The sequence below is a fragment of the Garra rufa genome, chromosome 7, assembly GCF_049309525.1.
Source record: "Garra rufa chromosome 7, GarRuf1.0, whole genome shotgun sequence".
In the NCBI taxonomy this organism is placed as follows: Eukaryota; Metazoa; Chordata; class Actinopteri; order Cypriniformes; family Cyprinidae; genus Garra; species Garra rufa.
The window spans coordinates 36,622,105-36,646,237 of NC_133367.1; the positions used below are offsets into that span (position 1 = coordinate 36,622,105).

At 34.9% G+C, this 24,133-nt stretch overlaps 1 protein-coding gene across 1 annotated transcript in view; it reads right to left on the minus strand.

Moving 5' to 3' along the window:
* Window positions 1-16,153, minus strand: part of LOC141337842 (structural maintenance of chromosomes protein 3) — a 32,493-nt gene extending 16,340 nt beyond the window's left edge. Inside the window, exons 1-17 of the mRNA XM_073843422.1 lie at window positions 15,957-16,153; window positions 15,297-15,372; window positions 13,531-13,569; window positions 13,347-13,414; window positions 8,480-8,551; window positions 8,324-8,403; window positions 8,162-8,240; window positions 7,538-7,655; window positions 7,212-7,387; window positions 6,997-7,077; window positions 5,230-5,394; window positions 3,942-4,063; window positions 2,270-2,483; window positions 1,311-1,414; window positions 965-1,064; window positions 372-532; window positions 144-285 (exon numbers count right to left, since the gene is read on the minus strand). Coding sequence (XP_073699523.1) covers window positions 144-285; window positions 372-532; window positions 965-1,064; window positions 1,311-1,414; window positions 2,270-2,483; window positions 3,942-4,063; window positions 5,230-5,394; window positions 6,997-7,077; window positions 7,212-7,387; window positions 7,538-7,655; window positions 8,162-8,240; window positions 8,324-8,403; window positions 8,480-8,551; window positions 13,347-13,414; window positions 13,531-13,569; window positions 15,297-15,372; window positions 15,957-15,971 — 1,812 coding nt within the window. The 5' untranslated portion in view covers window positions 15,972-16,153. The remainder of the gene's footprint in view (window positions 1-143; window positions 286-371; window positions 533-964; window positions 1,065-1,310; window positions 1,415-2,269; window positions 2,484-3,941; window positions 4,064-5,229; window positions 5,395-6,996; window positions 7,078-7,211; window positions 7,388-7,537; window positions 7,656-8,161; window positions 8,241-8,323; window positions 8,404-8,479; window positions 8,552-13,346; window positions 13,415-13,530; window positions 13,570-15,296; window positions 15,373-15,956) is intronic.
* Window positions 16,154-24,133: the final 7,980 nt, after the last annotated feature.

Sequence of the window (24,133 nt, forward strand, 5' to 3'; positions counted from 1 at the left end):
GAAGGTTGAGTTTTTGATTAAATATTATGAGCTCAAAAATGTTTTAAAAACAATACAGATGAATGGTTCACAATAAGATCAAGAAAAGATGCATTTAGGAAATTCAGTGCATTTGAAACGTCATTTCAGTAGTGTACGCTTACGTTAGTCTCAGGGTAAGCTGTGTCCCTGACGTCCAGTTTGCTGAGGGGCAGGAAGGTGACCTCTCCAGGCAAGTTCATCTTATTAAACTCCATCAGAATCTTGGTGCTCACTTCATCCGTTTCCACAATGTGGTAAAACAATCTGAACAAACACCAGCGCACACACACTCCATTACTCTCAGTGCACATATTAAGCAGAAAACATTAGTAATAATCAATGTGTCTGACCTGGTGCCAGCAGTCACCTCCACACAGGTGTAGAAAGCAGGTTCGCACTCAAAGTTGTTCATGACGATGCCGTGATAACCGTTGATGACGTGCTGGTTGATGCCCTTCCGACGGAAATGCTCCAATACTTTATTAATGCTGTCGATGCCATTCAGAATAGCCTGGAGAAAAAGCAAAACTCTGTGTTTCAAAGTTTGTATTTTCATTTCAAGCCAAGCTGATGATCTGTAGCTCTGAAAAATCCCACTTTTATCTACACTGGTGTATATTTTTATAACGTGGGAGAGTTGCTATAATTAGTGACTGACTCAGTCCATGAGAAACGATTCAGCGGCCAAGTTAAGTTTAGTAGATGTTGTTCAGTTCAGATGATACACAGTGAACCAATGTGGGCGGCATTTTTATGTGATTTTAAATACATACACACTGGTTACATACAATGAACTCTGAGGTAGGTTTGCACGATTATTCGTAAAAAAAACTGAAATCATAATAAGTGATTATCAAATATCAAAGGCTATGATTTAATCTAAATAAAATCATCAACATTCATAAACGTGTTCGAAACACGCCGGTCTGTTTTGGTTTCTAACCTTTCCGGTGGCTGCTCGCAGTAGCTGTTGTTTCTTCTCCAGGTCTTCTCGTTTGGCTGCCAGCGCCTGCTGTTCTGCGTTCTCCTCTCTCCACAGGTAGCTGCAGGAGGAGGGACACGGACACACCAGTCAGCCCTGGCTCAAAAACGCTAAGCCTGGCTTCAGCGGGAGACCCTATTCTATAGCCCATCCGTCAAGCCTCATCGTGCTGCGAAACCTATGGCTCGTGGATTATTAATAACTAAAATGCCAGGTGAGGAGGGGAACAGCTCATACAGGTAATAAGAAAGGGTGGGACGTTGGAAAAATGGCCCAAAGCCAGACATTTTCACATGATGGATCTTACTTTCTTTCACTCTGAAGTTCATCCTTGCGGTTCTTCACCTCGTAGTACTTCTTGTCCAGCTCCTCCACTCGAGTTTTCACTTCGTTCAAGTCTTGGTCCAGTTTCTGTGGTTGGGAAGAAATGTTAAAGGTTCAAAAACATCTAATTCACCCAGAAGTTCACTTGTCCTCAGGCCATCTAAGATGTAGATGAGTTTGCTCTTTCATCAGAATGGATTTGGAGAAATGCAGCATTACATCACTTGCTCACCAATGGATGTGAATGGGTGCCGTTAGAACGAGAGTCCAAACAGCTGATACATTTAAAAAAAAAAAAAATCACAATAATCCACAAGTAATCAACGTCACTCCAGTGAATCAATTAATATCTTGTGAAGTGAAAAGCTGTGTGTTTGTAAGAAATCCATCATTAAGGTGTTTTAACTTCAAACCATCACTTCTGGCCAAAATATGAGTTTATAATCCATAGTAATGCTTCCTCCAGTGAAAATGTCCATCTCCTGCTGTCTTCTCACATCAAAAACCACCTACATATTTTTTAAGAGCTGTTTTTTTTGTTTGTAAACTGTGCTTGATCTGAGCATATTTCTCTCCTGATTCAGAGGAGACGACTTTTTCACTGGATAAAGTTTCTTAAAAACCATGCATCTTTTCACTTCAGAAGATGTTAACTGATGGACTGGAGTTGTGTGGATTACTTGCGGATTATTGTGAGGTTTTAATCAGCTGTCTGGACTCTAATTCTGACGGCACCCATTCACTGCAGAGCATCCATTGGGGAGCAAGTGCTGCTGTATTTCTTTAAATCTAATGGCAAACTTGGTTGACCTAAGGGTGAGTACATTTTTGATCAATTTCTCATTTTTGTATGAACCATTCCTTTAAAGTATAATTGCTGCCCATAAAACTGGCAAACGTTGCACTTCATCTGTTCAGCACCAAATGTAGCCCAAATCTTACACTGTACTGTTCCAGGTTTCTCTCTTTATTGGCTTCAGTGTCCTCCAGATCTTTGTGGATGGCTGCAATCTGCCGTTTCTTGTCGTTGATGGCTTGATCCAGAGACTTCAGCTCTTTCTTGATCCATTTGTCTCTCTCTTCTTTAGAGGTGAACTGACTGCCTCGGCCTTGTTTGGCATACAGGTCTGTTCGCTCTTGTGTGGCTTGAGCCAGTCTGAAAAACACAAACAAAACAAATGACTCCAGAACAAAACATACCTTAATTATTAGTTAAAGACAAGAAAAGCATTTGTAATGCATTTATCCTGCTTAAAATTATATTTTGTAAATAAATTAAACTATTTGTGCATACATAAAAAGTGAAGGGACTTGATTCAATGCACACGGATGTGACTGGATCATGAAAAACGGGCAATCGAAAATGAAAAAAAAAAAAAAAAAAAAAAAAGTCAACTGCTTAAAAAAAATTGCTATTTTGATAAACTCTTTCAAAATCTACAGTTTATAAATGAATAACGTAGTAGTGGTGGCAATAAGCAAATTATGATTTTGAAAGACTGTGACAGAGAAAATTAGGTATTGGAAAGAAAAAAAAGCAGCAAGCATTTCAATACAGTTGAAGTCAAAAGTTTACATGCACCTTGCACAATCTGCAAAATGTTAATTATTTTACCAAAATAAGAGGGATCATAAAAAATGCATGTTTTTTTTTTTTAGTGCTGACCTGAATAAGATATTTTACATATAGTCCACAAGAGAAAATCATTTGTAAAAATGACCCCGTTCAAAAGTTTACATACACTTGATTGACAACTGAGGGACTCATATGCAACTATTACAGAAGGTTCAAAAGCTCACTGATGCTTCAGAAAGAAAAATGATGCATTAAGCGCCAGGAGTGAAAACTTTTGAACAGAATGAAGATGTGTACATTTTTCTTATTTTGCCCAAATATATATTTTTTTTTAATTTAGTACTGCCCTTCAGAAAATACAGACGTTAGTTACATGTCTCCCAGAAAACAAAATGTGTTAAATTTACCCTAATCTTCACATTTAAAAAGTTTTCACCTCCTGGCTCTTAATGCATTGTTTTTCCTCCTAAAGCATCAGTGAGTGTTTGAACCTTCTGTAATAGTTGCTTATGAGTCCCTCACTTGTCCTCAGTGTGGAAAGACAGATCTAAAAATCAGTCATTGTCGGTTCAAATACACAAAAATGCAGAAAGACCAAAGAATTTGTGGGACCTGAAAGATTTTTCCGAAGAACAGCGGGCAGTTTAACTGTTCAGGACAAACAAGGGACTCAAGAACAACTATCACTAAACAAAAAACAGCGCTGTGGATCATTCAGGTAACAACACAATATTAAGAAAGAACAGTTTGTAAACTTTTGAATGGGGTCATTTTTAAAAATTCAACTATTATTTTCTCTTGTGGACTATATGTAAAGGTCTTATATGTGAAATATCTTATTCAGGTCAGTACTAAATAAAAACAACATGCATTTTGTATGATCCCTCATATTTTGATAAAATAATTAACATTTTGCAGATTCTGCAAGGTGTGTGTAAACTTTTGACTTCAACTACATATCCTGCTTCACTAGCAAGTAAATGAACAACAAATACAACAGGGACTTCACGGGCCCTTTCAACACGTCAAAGCGTTTACCGGGAAATTCCTCGCTCCTCTCTTTCTTTCACGTTGTTAAATTTGGGCTCTGTTTCCTGCAGCTCTTTCTGTTTTTCTTCAATCTTCTCCAGAAGCTTCTGCCGCTCTTTGAGCAGTCGTTTCTGTTAGACAGGAAGCAAGCAGAGTATTAAATCACAAATAGTGACATCAATCTTACCTTTTTTTATAGAAAGCCTAAATTCATTTCACGCAAATGCACAAGGAGGTGTTCATACTGAAATGTAGAAGAATAAACCGTACACAAGCAGGTGGGTCGATTCAACGTCACGAGCAGAACAAAGGGGATCTCCATCTGAGCAAACGTACATTCGCATTCACCAATCAAAGGGCAAATGACGCACTTCTGCCTCACCTCCATAGGAAAACACACACACACACACTTGGCCAGGTGGGGCTAATCCCTCTCTAAGCCAGGCAGGGATGCAGGAGGGCCGACCGAAAGTGTGTATTTCACACATACAGGGATACACGAGCGTTATGTGTGTGTTTGCGTCTGGCTACAAGCCCGGGCTGGAGTGAGCGTGTGTAGATAGTGACGCAGACGGAGACACTGCGGACCCTCTGTTCACTAGTGGCTGCCAGCATTTCCTGCAGCTCTCCGGCTTTTCGTGTGCAATTATGAGTGTGTTTGCATTCGCGAGCATGTGTATCAAACTCGCGTGTTTGCTTATGTGAATTCGGTCACCGCTTTGCTTTTGCAATAGGTAAAAAGCAAGCAGGTGCATATTTGTTTGAGGAAATACACTTGTACGACAAAGAATAAAGCAAAAAGAAAATGTTATTGAATGTAGCCTTTTTATATGGGATATGCTGTTTTATGAAATATGCCCTTTTGGTAACGTTAAAGACATTTATAGTGTTTCAAAGCATTTTCAGATTTCTTGATATTATTAAAATACATGTTTTTTGAGCAGCAAATCAGCATATTAGAATGATTTCTGAAGGACCATGTGACACTAAAACCTTGAGTAATGATGCTGATAGTTTAGCTTTGCATCGCAGGAATAAATTACGCTTTAAAATATATTCTAATAGAAATCAGTTTTTTTAAATTATAAAATTATTTCACAATATTACCACATTTTTGATCAAATAAATGCAGCCAGGGTGAACATAAAATCACCTTAAACCTAAAGCAATTTTTTTCAAACACTAACTTTCTCTTTTCCAAGATGGAAACACATTTTCTTCTAAATGTGTGTGTCGAGTGCATATGTGTGCCTGTAGCGCGTGCATGTGTTCGCGTGTGTGCGTCTGCTAGTCGTACCCTCTGTTCGCTGTTTCCTGCCAGCTCGTCCTGCAGATCTTTGGCTTTGAGCTCCAGTTTGGTCCTCTGTTTGATCTGCTCCTGTCGCTCCGAGCTCAGCTGTTCCTTCTCCTCCTTCATGGCGGAGATTCGAGCCTTCAGCTCCCTCACCACACGCTCCGTCTCCTGCAGAGACACAGAGAGACTGAGGTTAGATAAGATTACACAATATAAGCTGTTGTATGACGTGTGAAGGCAGATTCTTAGAGCGTCTTCACATTTTAATACTAGGGGTCTATGATTTCCGTGATGCAGAAAACACGGACTGAATACAGTCATAAAACAGAATTTACTGTATAACACGGAATGTTACAGAATTTGCCACATTTTGGATCAATAAATCAAACATAGGTCAGTACACTTAAATCAAAACACAAGATGGACTAGGGAAGTCACTAGCGATTATTTTGGTAATCAAGTAATCGTCAATTATTCTGACTATTAATCAAGTAATCAGATAATTACAGGGTCCTCGACGCCTCACAATATGAGTACATCAACACATAAACATAATCTGATCTCTAGAACTTCATGAGCATTTTACCATTTCTTTTGAGAAAAAAAAACTACCATCATATCATACTAACATAAACTTATGTCAAAATAAAACTTTGGTTTAACATGAAGAAATTGTGACAGAAATATATTACTTAAATTAATCATAGTACTACTAATAAAACTATTATTATTAACATTATTTTTAAAGGAACATTTACCAGAAAAAGTATTTACCAGAATTTATTTACCAACTGAATTTTAGAAAAAAATAAAATAAAAATAATACTAATAATACTAATAATAAATTATTTTATTGAAATTATTTTTTTTAACAAAATTAATTTATTAGAGATGCTTTTAATTAATTAAAATAAAACCATTAAAAGGGAACTCGGAAAATTAATGAAAAACAGAATTTCGTAAAAATAAAACTGAATTTGAAAATAATAAAACAATTTTGTTTAATAAAATCAATTAATTATGAGATTAGAATTTACTGAAACCATTAAAATTTAATCCAGAAAAATAATGGAGAACAGAATTTGGTTAAAAAATAAAACTGAATTTGAGAAGGGAAAAAAAGAAATTAAATAATAAATGTTTTTTTTTTATAAAATCAATTAATGAGAGATGGTTTTGATTAATACAATTTAATGAAACCATTAAAATGGAAGCCAGAAAATGAATGGAAAACAGAATTTGGTAAAATAAATAAATAAAACTGAATTTGAGAAAGAAAGAAAGCAAGAAAATAAATAGATAAAGCCTTTTTTATTTTAATAAAACTGAATTTGGGTGGGGGGGGGGGGTATTTCATAAGGCCTTAAAATGTAATGTTTGTTAAACTTTTAATAAACTGTTCAATTCTGTAAGTTTAATGATTTGGACTATTTAGACATGTTTTAGTTTTTTTTTTTTTCTAATTTAACCATTAAAACTGTCTAGAAAATTTAAAACGAATGTTCCTGGTTTTATGATGCTTGATTCATCAGTGAATGTTAATCTAAAAGCTTTTTGTTATGTATCGATGTGTGACTGCACAAGCTTGTTAAAAATAAAGTGCAGTATACAGGATTTTTTTTTTTTTTTTTTTCTTCCGTTTTCTGAACATTCCAATGCAAAATGTTTCACCATGACGTTAGGCTGTCTGACACTTGCTTGGACCTAGTTCTGAACACAACGTTCTTAGCACCTTTCCAAAACAAGAACAAACTAAACAGCCCAGTTTACCTCCACTTTGTCTCGAGCATCTTGTTGAGCGTCTCGCAGTTGTCTTGATTTGTCTCCACAGGTTTCTCTCTTACTGGACAACTAGAAGAAGACAATCACATCATCTTTAACTTATCAGCAACAAAGCACCATACAGTGCTGAATGCTAAGGTAATTCACTGTTATGACCGAATTAGATCGGGAACGTGATGACAAGTAAGAATTGACGCGTGTACCTCATCCAGTTTGGCCCGGGTCTCGTTGAGCTCCTGGTTGTAGATGGTGTACTCCAAAGCTCTTCTCATTTTGTCCCACTTCTGGTACTGAGCCAGTTCTTCTTTCTCGTCCTCCAGAGTGTGCAGACGCTCCTCGATGTACTTTAGCAGCTCATTAATCTTCTCTCGCTTTCCCTCTGCACACATACGCACAAGAACAAACTACACGTCACAAACTCTGACCGTAAAACACAACAGCAAAAGCATCTACCGCAGTGTTTCTGGCATTTATTAATAATAAATGGCTTTTTACATTAATAACACATCTGAACAGAAACATATCCTACCAGTTTCCTTCATGAGCGAAATACTCTCTTCTTTGCGCTCATCATAGACTCTGGTTCCAGCCACCTCTCTGAGCAGCTTCAGACGCTGAGAATCAGGCGCTGTTGCCATTTGATTGATCTGTTTTCATGTTTGAGACAATGAAATGAGTGAACAAACTCTGAGAATGTGTTAAAGGATTAGTTCACTTTTAGAAGTATCTTCTGATAATATACTCAGCCTGATTTCATCCAAGACGAATGCATTTCTTTCTTCAGTCATAAAGAAATGAAGGTTTTTGAGTTAAACATTCCAGGATTTTTCTTCATATAGTGGACTTCAATGGGGACCAACGAGCTGAAGGTCCAAATTGCAGTTTCGATGCTGCATCAAAGGGCTCTATACAATCCCAGGCGAGGAATAAGTGTCTTAACTAGCGAAAAGATCAGTCATTTTCTAAGCATAGAGCCATTTGAAGTTGCATTGAAACTGCGATTTGGACCTTCAACCATCCCCATTAAAGTCCACTATATGGAGAAAAATCCTGGAATGTTTTCCACAAAAAAAAAAATCTTCATTTCTTTTTGACTGAAGAACGAAAAAGCCACGTACTTGTTTGTAAATGAGCATTAGTGTTACTTGCGTACCTTTCCCTGTTTGACAATGTAGTAAGGGTTGCTGCGGGAGAAACCAGCACTCTCCAAAAGGTTCATCACATCGTTTTTACTAAGAAACAGAGAACACAATACATTAAGCTACAGCTCTAAGCAGTCAAATGTCTTCTGATATGTTACGGGAACTAAACTTACGTGACCATCTTTTTGTCCAAGAAGTACTGGTCTTTCTTTGCGCCGATGACACGACGCAGAGACACCTCCTCCTTATCAATCTGAGAGCAATGGGGTTTTGTTACTCGCCTGTCTTTACTTTAGTGCACTTCTCAACATTTAAGACAAATTTCTTACCGGCAGCCTGTTGTCGGAGTTGTCAAATATAATCTCCACGAAGGCGGAAATGACCCGAGGACCAGTGCCTTCCTGAAAATTACATGGAAGTACATAGTTTAGCATGGTTAGCAAAAAAAATATTTTAAATGGGCTATTCTACAGAATTGACTCGAAGTCAGAGTTGGAAACTTCTTGACAAAAACTTTTGTATGTATGCAAATTGTATAATATCCAAGGTACACATTTCTAGTAATTGTGCAGTTAATTCTCATACTGTATTTTCAGAATGTTTTAGAATATTTGTGATTTTACTTACATCTTCATTGTAAATATATATTTTATCAGAAATTTTACAAAGGTAAATCAATAACAGTTGCAATTTTAACAATATCTTAAGTGTGATTTATGAGATTTGTTGTATTTTGTTTCTAGTTGATCATACTGATTCAAACTTACGGATTCATTAGTTTATATATACACTGAACCAAACACTATCATAACATCTAAGCTGATAATTCAATATACTTTATTTCTGACAAAACATCCCATGTTTCGGTTTTGACTGCATATTTTTGGTAGTGACAGTAATGTTTGGGTAGCGACTAGGGCTGTGCAATTAATCGAAATTCAGTTTCGAATTCGATTTCTGCTTCAAACAATCATGAAAATACAGTATTCGAGATGAAAGGATTATTGCGCCCCATTCCGCCCCCTTTCCAGCGTAACGTGACGTGCTTGATTTATTAATGGTTTTTTTGATGTTGTGTTTTTTAAAAGCACGAAGGAAAACTTGCTCTGTTCCGCGTATGCGCTCAGAGACAGAGCAGAACACGGACATGTAAAGTTATCTTTTAGCACAAGGGGCACGCCTAAACGGTCAAATACAACAATATTTCTAAATGATGCGCTTGGTGATTATTCATGTAAACCCTTGTCAGTTGTGACTTAAATGATTATAAACAGTTGAGAATGAAAATACGTGTGTAACAGTACATTGGATCTATGTGGCTTTTAAAGCGGCAACAAATAACATTCCTTCTGCTGTCTCTGTGATACGTATTAATAAAACGTAAAAAAACAAAGAGAAAAATCACTCACTGCTCTCGAAAGAATGACTTTTGTAGTTTTAATAAGAGGCAAAGCATGTTTAACTATTACAGTGAAGACGTGGTTTTATTTTACATTGAAATAATTACATTCAATTTCTGTAGTAGGCTGTTAGATTACTTTAGATTTGCATACAAGTATTCAGGAATTTTTTTTTTAAAGCACTGTTTTGTTTTGTTTTTCTGCTGTATTGCTATCTTTAAATTAATCATTAATATAAAGTTTCGGACCCAGTCATAATCGTGTTAAATAATAGTGATTACAATATTGACCAAAATAATCGTGATAATAATTTTTTAACAGCCCTAAGTAGCGACAACATCACATTTCAAAACAAGAAATTTTCACACATTAAAAAGTAAATACAACTTCACGTTGTGTCAAAAATTTCAGACTCAGTGTGCAAGGACCTTTAGGGTAGTGACATTTGTTTTTTTGGGTGTTATTCCATAAAAATGTCACTACCGTAAATGTCCTTGCACACTGAGTCTGAAATTTTTGTATGCATTTTTTCGTATTTGTCATCCTTTACTATCAAAATGCTTGCTATTGATGTGAAAATGATCCGAATTTTTTTTATTTTTATGACAGACGAAAACTCCAACAAACGTTTTCGGTCTAACTTTACTAAATGTTATAGTTGTAACTGTTTCAGTAGTGACAATTTTAGATATTTTTGGTCCAAGCTTAAAGATGCTAATCAGCACATGGATAGTTCTGAACAGTTTTACTCATATAAAATCTAAAAGTTATGAAATAACTCTCGAAAAAGTGTGTTTACTTTATAGAAAATGGTGTACCTAAATGCTTTTTAAATGTGTTTTTTAGTTGTTGTACAGCAGTTTGGACCAGTTCTGTAGAATGGCTCATATAAAATAAAAACAATCAAATTCATAAGCTTTGATTTTTTATTTAGTCAAACTTAAAGGCACAATATGCAAGAATTTTGTAATAAAATATCCAAAAACCACTCGCACAGTGTTATATATTTCATGCAGTTGAGTACTTTGGTTATCTCAGAAGTTCTCAAGGATTTGTAAATCCAGAGAAATTCCAGTTTTAAATAATGACTCGTCCCTGGTCATTGTCGCCTATCAGTGACGCAATATCCGCGCTATCCTCGTTTCCGCTTAGAATACTATGGCAACACGTGGACAAATGCGAAAGTAATTATGCCGCTGTAGTGCATTCTCATGGATCACGATTAAGTATGGAAAATTAGGGCTGGGCGGTACACCGGTGTTATAGTCAGCACCGGTGTGATATTGCACCACAACATGGATTTTATAATACCGTCAATACCGTAATAAATCATGTGCTTCAAACGGCTGCATTTACATCAATAATAGCTAATTCTAAATAATAAGGCATTAAATTTTCTTCAAACGTTCAGTTGTGGTCTGAATACCTGTCCTTATACTATATATCTTGTTGTAAATAAAAAAGTAAAACATATTCGTATCAGCTTTGCAGGTGGTAGGTAAAAGGGGAGTGGCCATTAAACGACTGGTGAAACACCGTGAAGAAAGGTCGGGCCTGTAGCCTATACCAGAGGCGGACTTTTCCCGAAGGCCGGCCGAAGGATTTCCACAGCGGATCACAAATTGAGCGGGCGCGAGGCGAACTAATATTGTATATCATTTTCGCACTTTCAATATGCAGGGTATAGAAATCACTTTTAACTGAGTGCTCGCGCTGTTTACTTTTACTTTCGATTTTGCGATAACGCACACTCTGTAAAGGGAGCAGCACATCTTATAATAGATATTTGTCAGTAAATACAAGATTGCAGCAAATCCTCCAGTCTATTTTGTCATCTCTCTTTACTTTCGACCCATGATCATTCAAATCTAAAGGTCATTGTACACTGAGTCCGATTTTCGTACGCGTTTTTTTTTTTTTTAGTTCGCCATCCTTATCAAAATGCTTATTATGGATGCGAAAATGCAGAAAATCAAACAAGATCCGAATTTTTTTTATGACGGGCAAAAGTTTCAGAGGCAGTGTGTAAACTCGATTAACATAACCTGTATTTTTTTTTGCGTGCAAACATCTCGGACGAAAATTTCGTACTCATGTGTGCAATGACATTAACTCCAGCAGCTGGTGTTGGATGCAGGGTTGCCAAGTCCGCGTTTTTCCCCACAGAATTGGTCTACTTTTAAACTGTTGCTATGGGTTGATTTCACGTCAGTTATTTAAAGGTTTTAAATATTGCAGAAATTAAATTTCAATAAAAAATAATTTGTTTTGTTGTACACTGTTAAGTAAGATCTTTAGGTTTTTTGCAAAATAAATATGTTGAGAATGCATAATACTCTCCCATGTCTCTTTTTGATAAGGATACCTACCATTTACTTATTAAATTATAAAAACATTAACTTTATTCACATACTAAAGGGACAGGACAGGCTACTCCTCCCAAAATGTACCAAAAAAAAAAAGCAATACCGTGATATTATACCGTCACCGTTCAAAAGATGAAAAATACCGTGATATTAATTTTAGGTCATATCGCCCACCCCTAAATAATGATAATAAAAACACAGACATACACCAACTGAGGCAAGAAGGCATTGGTACAAACACAGAAATAAAACTAGAATAAATATCGGCGTGGCATTTTTGAAATGGAGAGAGCTTTGCGAAAAACTTGGGACAGAGGCTCTCGCCTGTGTTTTAATAGACAGCTAAGCAAATATATATAATTTATTGTGCAAGTAATAGTCATGTACAGGTGATTTAAACAAATATAAATGAAGCTACTCTAAGAATTAAAGAATGTTACCATATTAAAATTATGACTATCGTTATAGGTATTTGTTAATTGACGCGTCGCGAAATGTAAGGGTGTACTCACACTAGACGTTTTAAACCGTGCCCAAAGCCCGGTTCGTTTGACTTGTGTGAGTGCTTCGTGCCGCGCTCAGGCGCGGTTCGTTAAGCTGGCCCTGTCCCGGCTGAAAGGGGTGGACCAGAGAGCAGTTCAGTTGGGCTCGGGGCGGTACGCATGTAAGCGCTAACCGTGTCGGAGCACAAAACAAATACTATTTTGTGTCTACTACTGTCATCATTATGACCGCAAACGTATCCTGCTATTACCACCACACTACACTTTTCAAATAATTTAATTCAGTAATGTATATTTAAGTTTATAATGGGTCTGGTTCTCTCCTTATCGATGAACAGGAATTGTAGTTTGCGAGTAAAACTGCAAATTCTTTAACTAACGTTCGTATTCTTTCACTCTCCGTAATAACTCTCTGATACATACAAGTGAAAACCAATGAACGGCATAAATGAATTATTATTAATTATTAGGTCAAATATTAGAAAAGGTGATTTTCTCCGTTATCTCGTACATGACGTAACTGTGTTTCGGCCGAAGTTTGAGTGCGTGGCTAGCGGGGGAAATCGCGCTCAGGCTCGGTTCAAGGCAATTGTGCCTAGTGTGAGTAAGTGTAAAGTTAAGCAGTTCTCTGTTAGACATGGAGTGCCTCTTCAAACACTATCTACAATAGCTTCTTCCAGTGACACTCAATCAGGTTGGTAGGCAAAAAAGACAGCATCTCATCCGTGAACATGATTTGTGAAAACGACATTTCCCATCGCTCCACGCTCCATACTTGCGTCATAGAACGTCGCCTCTGTTATTGTTTTTAAAAAATGCGACCCCTGACGGCGAAAACTTACATATTGTGCCTTTAACTTCATACTTTTTTTTTTTTTTTTAAATAGAATATAAATGAAATAAACAGAATAGAATAAAATAACTCACGTGAAGCAGAGCCAGACGCTGCTCTGGACGAAGATGACTGAACTCATCACTGAGTACAAACTGAATGGCTGATGGGAAAAAAATTAAAATCATCATCACAAACTATTTACCCACATATCAGTCTTTTAATGTATTAAACTACTTTAAATAATAATAATAATAATAATAATTAAGTTTTACTTACCATAAAAGAAGTTACTCTTTCCTGATCCATTTCTTCCAACTGTAAAAAAAAAAAAAAAAAAATCAATGAAATATTGATTACCTTTTATATACACATTAAATATTTATAAATAAACATACTCTTTTCCTACTTTTTAATATTGTTTTTTTAGGTAAAGTTCTTATTTAGTTTCTTTTTTTTATATTATATAACTATATTTTAATTTTGTATTATATTTTTGTATTATACTACATGTCATGTATGGTTATCTATGTGACAAAAAAACTATACACAAATGATAAAATATAGTAGTTCAGCAAATTTTATTTTTGACTATATATATACACACACACACATGGGTCAAAGATAAAAAAGGGTTTAAGCATAAAAGCAATAAGTGTAATACTACTTTAACAGGGTTTCTGCAGGATTTTCAAATCTTATTTAATGCCCTTTTTAATGCCATTTCTAACATTTTTAATGCCATACGCAACCAATAACTTAACACGGCTGTGTATGAATGCGTGTATATTATAATGCATTTTTTTCATGCGGTCTTACAATGAGGCAACAATGAACATACATGACTCTGCTGAACATAATTAGAAATGGCTCAGGAGACAGCTTAAAATGTCAGCGTTTATTTGCAGATTTCAAAATTTCAAATATCAATTCTGAACAGAAAAATTTGAGAAACTTTGAACTCTTAGAGGCTAAAACTGACCGCTCTTAAAAAGTCTGTGTCACACAATTTTGGACCGGCCAGAAGCAATTACCAAACTGCTTCCGTGTTTATCATACTTCGCGACAGTGAATCAAAGTTATTAATTATACAGGCTACATTCAAGATAAATTGGTAATATTTGTTTCTTCAACACTATCTAAAGTTTTAATGCCTGTATAAAACAATTTAATGCTTTTTAATGCCATTTAAGGCTTTAATTTTCACAAAATCAATTTAATGACTTTTAATGCTTTTTAATGCCCCGCGGAAACCCTGTTTAAATTGTTCTTGTTTATCCAAAAAAAAAAAAAACTTTTTTTTTTGTTTAATTTAATTGCATTTTTGTTTTTTTGTTTTCTGAGCAAAACATAAATATCATACATTTTCCCTAATTTAGAGTAGACACCAACTAAAATGTCATTCAATCTAACAATCTTATCAGGCATATTTACAACAAAAATCAATTTATGACATATTAAGACAAATTACTCTCACCCCAAATACTAATTAGGTGTAATTCTACATTTTTAAAATGTGCCACTATCCTAGGTTTTGCCTATTTGTCAGTAAACTTATTTAAAACACAATAAAATGTATTATGCTCTCTTATTCTTTATATATATATATATATTTAATACGTACAAGTCAGAATAAACATATTGTTTGAATTTTTACATGAATATTGTGTAACGCTGAATGACAATGTAACATTATTTCAACCAAATTGACATTTTATTCTCCAAAAACTTATCTGAAACCTTAAAGTAGACACTTAACTTACATTTAATGTGCTTTCTATGGACTTTTGTAAATTTCTTTTGATATGAACAACTTAACATCTTTGACTCACATAAACATCTCAGTCAAAAATGAGATAATGATACTCAGTGAATGCTTTTGAAACACATTATTCATCCATCAAATTCTTTTGCTTCAAACCTAAAATCTCAAACCTCAGCCCAATCAGATTCACATAGAAACCTATACATCGAAGCCAAATAAAAATGTACTTTTTTATATGACTCATTCAGATATTTCTACTATGATGAAATGTCAGACTTACCTATAACATTGTGTTTGGAGCTGAAGGGATCAACCACAGTCTGATCTCTGTAGCTGCGAAACCCCTGAATAATAACCTGAAAAACACATTTCACAAAACTTTACATTAAATATAACATCAATACAGTGTTATAGCAATACAACCTGTCAGAATGCTTTTCAGCCAAATATGCTTAAAGTCAAATAAGATCTCAAACAAGAAGTAATGCAAAACTAAACTTGTTTTTGCAGAGATATGAGTTATCTGTGTACGTCCAACAGCAAGTTATTAACTATTTACATAACACATAACGTTAACTCTTTGTTAGTATTAACTACCGTTATAAGTTCATTTCTACTTAGCAGCGTGCTTACATTTGAACATCAGCGGCAAACGAAAGTCAACTTCAGTAGTAAATGTTTAATATACAGATGGCATAAATAATTTTGATGCAATGTTTTGCTGGTTTTGACAGCTAATGCTAAAGCTAATGCTAACTTCATTGAAGGCCATGCACTCGTCAAAACTTACAACTCAACATGCTTAAGATAAAGGAAAATGCGTTTCTGTGCACATTTGACAGTTAATATATCTTAGTAATTAGCTGAATCGCAATTTTCAACATATAAATCATAATATCACACGCAGCGTGTGAGCCGCATCTCAGTCACTTAACGTTACCTGTTTAATGTACATGGCGGCTTATGCACAAAACTCTCCTCAGAAACCAGCCGACTCAAGTCAAATTAAACACCCTCCTCCTCAAAGAGAAGAAGGGTTAGGTGAAGATAAATACACTTGCACACTGGATAAATTTGTCCGATATTTACTCTTCTGTACGATCAAATTTTACTTTCCCTCCCCTCACGAAACAGACATAACAGTCAAAATGGCGGCAGAGGCGGGACGAGCGGACGAGACTACTTGACTTTTTAGGGGGAGTTATAATTATCGTTTAATATAACCGTCTAAAGCAACAGCAAATGGAGCGCACGAACTTCATATATCAACATAATCTTATTATATTTATTAATAACTAAATGTTTAATGAGCTCCAAGCTTTTTCATTAGTTTCATATCAGTTTTAGATTTAACGCTACCCCTATTTCTGTCAAGTTAGTTTAGTCATTCGAGGTAGAGATTGGGCGCCAAGACAGATGCTCTCTGTAGAATAAACACTTGAGTAAAGCATGTTATGCTCATTCATTATTACCATTGATTCATCATACTTCATTTCACATCTTTCATTTAGTATTTTTTCCCCATTTTTAATCCATTTCACCAACAGAAAAGCACCATAGTATTCCAGTGTTATTTCCTCTACGAAAATTAACCATGGATTTACCACAAATAAAACAAAAAAAACATGGTTACTCTAGTTAAACCATGGTTTTGCTAGACTAGTCATAGTTTAAACGTGGTATTTGTATTAAAACTACAAATTGTTGTACAAATGGTAATCAATACGCCAAAAAACATGGTTACTACACTTTTACTAGCCATATTGGCGGCACTGAATGTAAACAATGCCACTGAACCAAACTAAACTTGCATATTTTGATGATTATTTCTGCTAAAAATGGTCAATTATTGTCGTATTTTGGGCTGTACTAATCGGGAAAAACATTTGGAGTACTATAGACTGCCAAAAGTTATAATAAATCAAGTAGAAGAGTGGGAAAAAAACTGTCTGAGGAACAAAAGGCGTTTGTGGTTGGCCCAAACCAGGATTTCCAAAGCAAGAATCTTGACAACTTTCATGTTTGTTCTTTTCATTTCCAGTCAGGGAGGTGAAATATTAGGATAATATCTTAATTAATACTGCTTGTATGTATCTTTATCAGCTATTAACTTTAGTTTGTCAAAATATTGCACTCTTTCATACTTACTAAGTCCTTCTCTATATGATTTAGCAGCTTCCACATGTTTTTTCTGTCATTCAGACAGCATAAATTAGCAGAGCAACGTATTCAGCAGTACATTTACCGTGCAATCCATGCTGTTGTTTACATCCGAGTCTCGCCAACATGGCCGCGCATCCAGGTAACTGACCAAATTGTGACATAAATGCAAACCCTTTATAAAACCATGGTTAATTTTCGTAAGGATTGGGCAGTATGTAGGCTAAATACAGTATATAGTCAATATCGCAATTTTTTTTCCACACGTAAACAAACTGCACCACTATACAGAAACAAAAAAAGAATATTATTATCGGTTACCAGCAGTGTCAGGTAAGTATTTAATAAATAATTACATCTTCAACAGTGTAATTAGGTTACTGTACTTATTACTCTCTCCAAAAGTGTTGGATTATGTATTTACTAATTACTTTTTAAATCCTATAGACTATAGCAACCTCTACTAGTTTAAGAATGGGCATGAAACTACATTAGAAGTCACTGTTATTAAATTACATAAAAATTCAAAGTAATCCCTTACTTTACTTTCTGGAGGAAAAGTAATTGGAATTGGGATTACATTAGGATAGGTCAAATCTGAAAGCTGAGGGTGCAAAAAAAAAAAAAAAAAAATCGGAGAAAATTGCCTTTAAAGTTGTCCATATGAAGTTCTTAGCAATGCATATAACTAATCAAAAAGTAAGTCTATGATTTTGGCATAAAAGAAAAATCGCTAATTTTGACCCATACAATGTATTTTTGGCTATTGCTACAAATGTACCTTTGCTACTTAAGACTGGTTTTGATTTCCAGGGTTACATTATGTACGTTATGGTTATCATTATTTTAAAAGTATTACAAACCTAATCCTCGTTTAATTACAATTACCATTTGGATATGAATAAAATTCATATCCAAATGGCAATTTATAATTCAAACTGCTCAATTATCTGGATTCAGTCTGGTTTGGTGAATAGAAATTGCTGTTTGTAGGCCTACGTGCAAAACTCTAATGAAGTTCAATGCACATTTAGGATTATTTTTTTATTATTTTATTTTATAATATAATTATAGTATTTTGCTCTGATATTTTAATATTGCATCAAAAGCTTTTACTGCTCTTTTTTTGTTTGTTGTTGATTTATATTTTCATAACGCATTTTCAAAGTGTTTTGTGCGTCAACTCTAATTTTCTATGTGCCTAAAGTGTGAGTTATAAATGAGCACCAAAATAAATTTGTGTTGCATTTGGGTGTGATGTGAAAAAGGGCTTAAGTATGTTTCACTTCAAAGTATATATAGTTCATAAATACTTCTGGAGTATTTATCACAGCAGAGGTCACTGTTGTGTCTTTTTACTGTGGCCTAAACTCAATTGTGAGGGCAAACATTTATAGTGTTTGTCAGTATAATAACCAAGGCATGGGTTTTCGTGAATTGTTGTTGACTGAAGTATATTTTTTGAGTAATATCTGCAGAATGTGTTTGCTGATAATAAAACAACACCAATGAAAAATGTTACACTTCTGTAAAAACGTTTATTAACAGATTCAGAATTCATAAAAAAGAAACTGTTTTAAAAAATAATAATAATTTAATTAGCCCAGCTAGGCGCTGTTATAGGCAGAACATCATCGAGCTAAGGCAGGTATTGCAGTGTAATCATTGTGCAGTGGTTTTCTCTAAGGCAAACAAAATCGAAACGCAAACACTGTCTTCCATGAGTTTTTTTTTTTTTTTTTTTTTGAAAAATATGAAAACATAAGTATTTTTATTCCCTGTGATAGTCCATTGCTTTGTTCCGTCCACCCATCCTTTATTTTTTCAAGTACACTGAGACTGCGACGAGTCAGGCAGCCATTTTAAGGCAGCGCAGTTATTGGACTCAGTTTGAACTGGTGAACCGATGGCTGGATGGGCATTGGTGTCAGGAAGGAGGTAGGGAAGGTGAAAACCGAGGACTCGAAGTTCTTGGCTTCGAGCGTGAAGTTGCCACTGAAAAAGGTGGGTGTCTCCTGAGCGGCAGGAGTGACGGACGGAGGCGTGGAAGAAACCACCTCCGACTCGAACTGCAGTAGTTGACCCATGAAGCTAAAATTGGGAGAGATGATGGCACGCCGCTGTCGGATGACGTCAAAGGCCTGCTCCAAGCGCAACCGCTGGGTTTTCATGATGTACGCCATGCAGATGGTGGGAGAACGAGAGATTCCAGCCTCGCAGTGGACCAGCACTTTACCTCCCTCTGCTTTCACACGTTCTGTGGAGAGAAAAGAAAATGAATTCATTATCAAAGCTCTCGAAATAACAGTGTGAGTCACCAAAAATACAGACAGTCTTTTACATAGTGTTTGCATATAAATGTGCGTAGATACAACCGCCCTACAATGATACATATCCATTCACTCCTTTTTATAAACCCTAATACACCAAAACAGTCTCACTTATCAAGCCGTTTTGATTTTCTGACAGCACCTGACAAAATAATGGCTGTTTTCAAACAAGTTTCCCCATACATGGCCCTCATCTGCCATTGGTTAGGCAAACAAAATAGCCACGCCCCAAAGTCACACCATTGGTTGAGTCAGTGTTGCTATGCTGGACTGGTCGAATCTTCAAACAAACAATGTTTTAAAAACACCACAGAGACAAAACATTCAGACTTTTGAGGGAAATCACTGAAAAGTGTGTGTAGGATTCACTTTACTAGTAAATAAGACATTGCTAGTAAATAAAAAAAATACCCAATTAAATAATTTCCAGAAAAAACAACAACAGAGTCGTGCCCATTTTTAAATGATTATTGAAAGAAAGAAAGAAAGAAAGAAAGAAAGAAAGAAAGAAAGAAAGAAAGAAAGAAAGAAATGGCACAACACACAAAAAATAATGATTGTTTTCATACAAGTTTTCCTAAACATGCCCCTCATCTGCCATTGGTCAGGCAAACAAAATAGCCCCGCCCCAAAGTTACACGATTGGTTGAGCCACTGTTGCTATGCTGGACAAGTCAATTATTCAAACAAATAATATACAAAACATTCATACTTCTGAGGTAAATCACTGAATGAATTTGGTGTAGGATTTACTTTAAAAAAGTTTTCACTCAGAAATTGCAAGCGAATTAAAAATAAATACAGAATTAAAGTCTGAAAGTCTGAAATAGTGTTTTCTTGTACTCCAATAATCTTTGTTTAATTTGCAACTTAAAGGAGTAGTTCACTTTCAGAACAAAAATTTACAGATAATGTACTCACCCCCTTGTCATCCAAGATGTTCATGTCTTTCTTTCTTCAGTCGTAAAGAAATGATGTTTTTTGAGGAAAACATTTCAGGATTTCTCTCCATATAATGGACTTCTATGGTGCCCCTCGAGTTTGAACTTCCAAAATGCAGTTTCAAAGGGCTCTAAATGATCCCAGACGAGGAAGAAGGGTCTTATCTAGTGAAACGATCGGTTATTTTCTAAAAACATTTACAATTTATATACTTTTTAATCTTTACCTAGAGTACACACAGAGCTAGACAAGACGAGCATTTGAGCTTAAAAAGTATATAAATTGTAATTTTTTGTAGAAAATAACCGATCGTTTTGCTAGATAAGACCCTTCTTTCTCGCCTGGGATCATTTAGAGCCCTTTGAAGCTGCATTTTGGAAGTTCAAACTCGGGGGCACCATAGAAGTCCACTATATGGAGAGAAAAATCCTGAAATGTTTTACTCAAAAAACAGAATTTCCTTACGACTGAAGAAAGAAAGACATGAACATCTTGGATGACAAAAGGGTGAGTACATTATCTGTAAATGTTTGTTCTGAAAGTGAACTACTCCTTTAACAAAAGAGAGAACATAAGAGACTTAATTTTCTCCTGACATCAGAGCCACTGAGGACGCAGTGGATTTGTTTTATTTTTGATGATAACGTGCAACCGAATACACAGAAACGGAAGAGGGGGCAGGGTGAACAGAGCTGATTGAATGTTCAAACTTTAGAGAGAAATCACTGAAAAAGTCTGTGTAGGATTTACTTTAAAACAATTTTCACTCAGAAATTAAAAAAGGTGAAGTAGTGGCACCAGACAACATAATAGCAACTGTTTTCAGACAAGTTTCCCCAAACACGCCTCTTATCTGCCACTGGCCAGTCAAACAAATAGCCACGCCTTCAAATTCAGACTATTGGTTGAGCCAGTGTTGCTATGCTGAACTGATTGAATGTTCAAACTTTGGAAAAAGGTGAAGTAGTGCCAATGATAAAAGGTAAAGTAGTGGCACCAGACAGAATAATAACAAAGGTTTGCAAACAAGTTTCCCCAAACACGACTCTTATCTGCCATTGGCCAGTCAAACAACTAGCCACGCCTCCAAATTCGTACCATTGGTTGCTATGCTGGACTAGTCGAATCTTCAAATAAACAAAGCAATGTTTTGAAAACACCACAGAGACAAAACATTCAGACTTTTGCGGGAAATCACTGAGAAAACTTGTAGGATTTACTTTAAAACAATTTGACTCAGAAATTGCTAATAAATTTAAAGAAATACCAAACTAAAAATGACTGAAATAGTATTTTCTTGTACTCAACACAAAAATAATTTATTATAGAGTACGAATGACTTATGGACATTTGAAAACTTTTTGGTTCAGGCTTCCGGTGTCATCGGTGTCCAGCTATTTTCAGCTGTATAAAACAGTTTTGCTGCTTGATATTACAAACTGGTGTGTCTTATCATATTATTTTAATGTATTATCTTATTTATGAACATGCTGGTTTGTAGTTTGACGTAAGCCGTTTCAAAGAATAAGGTGGATAACGTTTTTACATAACATTACAATGTGTATAAATGGTGTTATAGAGTTGTGAGAGGGAACGAGTGAAACGTAATCATGGTTATCTTTCACATTTCTCCTGATATCCTCTGTCATTATCGCTGAGCTAAATTCATTTCCTCCCTGACCCTTTTTTATCATAATGTCATATCAGTTTCATTTCCACCCGAAAGTTCTGACGCACAAATCCATAAATTCACACACTCACACCATTATGGAAAGCTCCGATTGCGTATTCCTGTCTAATTCAATACAGCTAAGCAGATTCCAGCCTCGTATCTCCGAACGACGCACACACCGAGAAGCGAAGCGCGCGTGTTGGAGCGAGATCCCTCACTGCTGGTCTTTTTAAAACAAAACCTGCTGGTGTGAATCACGCCTGAAGCCCATCTGGAGCAGAGCGGGCCCGAGCTGTGGGCGTCATAATGACTATCACTCGCTAATGCGCCTAAATATTACCACACACTCATTAGCCCAAGCTTTCGATGGATTATTCTTTCACTTCACTGCTATCGCTTTTCCTGCGGGAGACCAAATTGCCTCACGGCCTCTTACGTAATACTGTCTATATTCAGGCAAATGTAAATGAAACTTGGGTATAATCGAATATAATGTGGGATATGCGAGTCAAGGTCCTTGAATGACAGCATGAAATATGAACACCGGTCAGAGTTTTGGCCGTATGGGAAGTCTAAGTTCAAATATGGCCTTGCTTTTGACAAGCTTCCTTCAAATCACCCATAAATAGCCTTGAAATAGCTGTTGGATCATTGTGTAAACACATTCACCTGATAAAGACGCTGTGAACAACCTACAAAACCCATGACAGTCCATTCATAGCCCACAAACACACCTAAGGCTACTAATCATCGACTCATCCACTGACACACTGGCCACACCTATGATACGCAAGATCTTGGATTAGTCTAAATCGTGAGTCACAGCGCCATTCGTTTATCTCTCTCTTGATCTATATGTGTCATTTTTTCTTGTCAGTAGGAGTTGGTATTAATTGCATTTCCCCAAGTACGAGTAACATGGGATTTGTTGGTGTGAATAAAGGTGCCGTCCAGTCGGATTATGGAAATTGTGTGTTAGTAAAGCAGAGGAAGTCTTATTTTAAAGTGGCCTGAAATAAGCTCCACTATCTATAGGTCCGTGTTCAGTTCTGGTAATGGTTTTAGACATGCGGGAGAAGTTTACATAACAGTGAAGAGGTTGAGAGTTAAAATGTGTTATTCTTATCTTATTCTTAACAGAGTAAAACAAGTCATAAAGTCATATCACTTTTGACCACAACCAACAGTGAGACTTTGAGGTGCGCAGATTAGTCAACCGTGTTAAAAAACAAATAAATGACTTTTTAAAATATTTTTTTTAAATGAGTAAAAACGGCTTTAAATCAACAAATAATAATAATATAAAAATAAATAAATGTACCAAAAAAAAAAAAAAAAATTTTTTTTTAAAAGTATTTTAGTATTAAATAGCCGTTAAAATACTGTTAAATAAAATTGTTAAATAAAAAATACATTAATTATTTCCTAAAATATTTAAAATAAATAAAAATGGCATTAATGAATAAAACTGCTTTAATTAAATAAATTAATAAATAATAATAATAATAGCACATTAAATAAATAAAATGGTTAAATAAAATTGCTTTAGAAAACTTCTTCTTTACATTTTAAATAAGGTAATTATAATAATTAAATAACTAAAACTAATATATATATATATATTTATATTTTAGTATAATAAATATTGTCGTACTAAAATTCTGTTAAATACTAAAAAAAAATATTTTTCAAAAAATGTAAAAATATGAAAAATTCTTTAAATAAATTAATAATAATAATAATAATAATAATAATAATACATAAATTAATAAAATAGTTTTAGAATTAAAAACTGCATTAAAAATAATGATTTAAATATTAAATAAATAAATAAATTATATGTATATATATATATATATATATATATATATATATATATATATAATAAAAATTTATAGTATAAAAAGCATTGTAGTATTAAATACTGTTAAATAAAAAAATATTGTTTCAAAAAATTTAAACATAAAAACTGCATTAAATAAAAATAAAAATTTAAATTTTAAATAAATACAT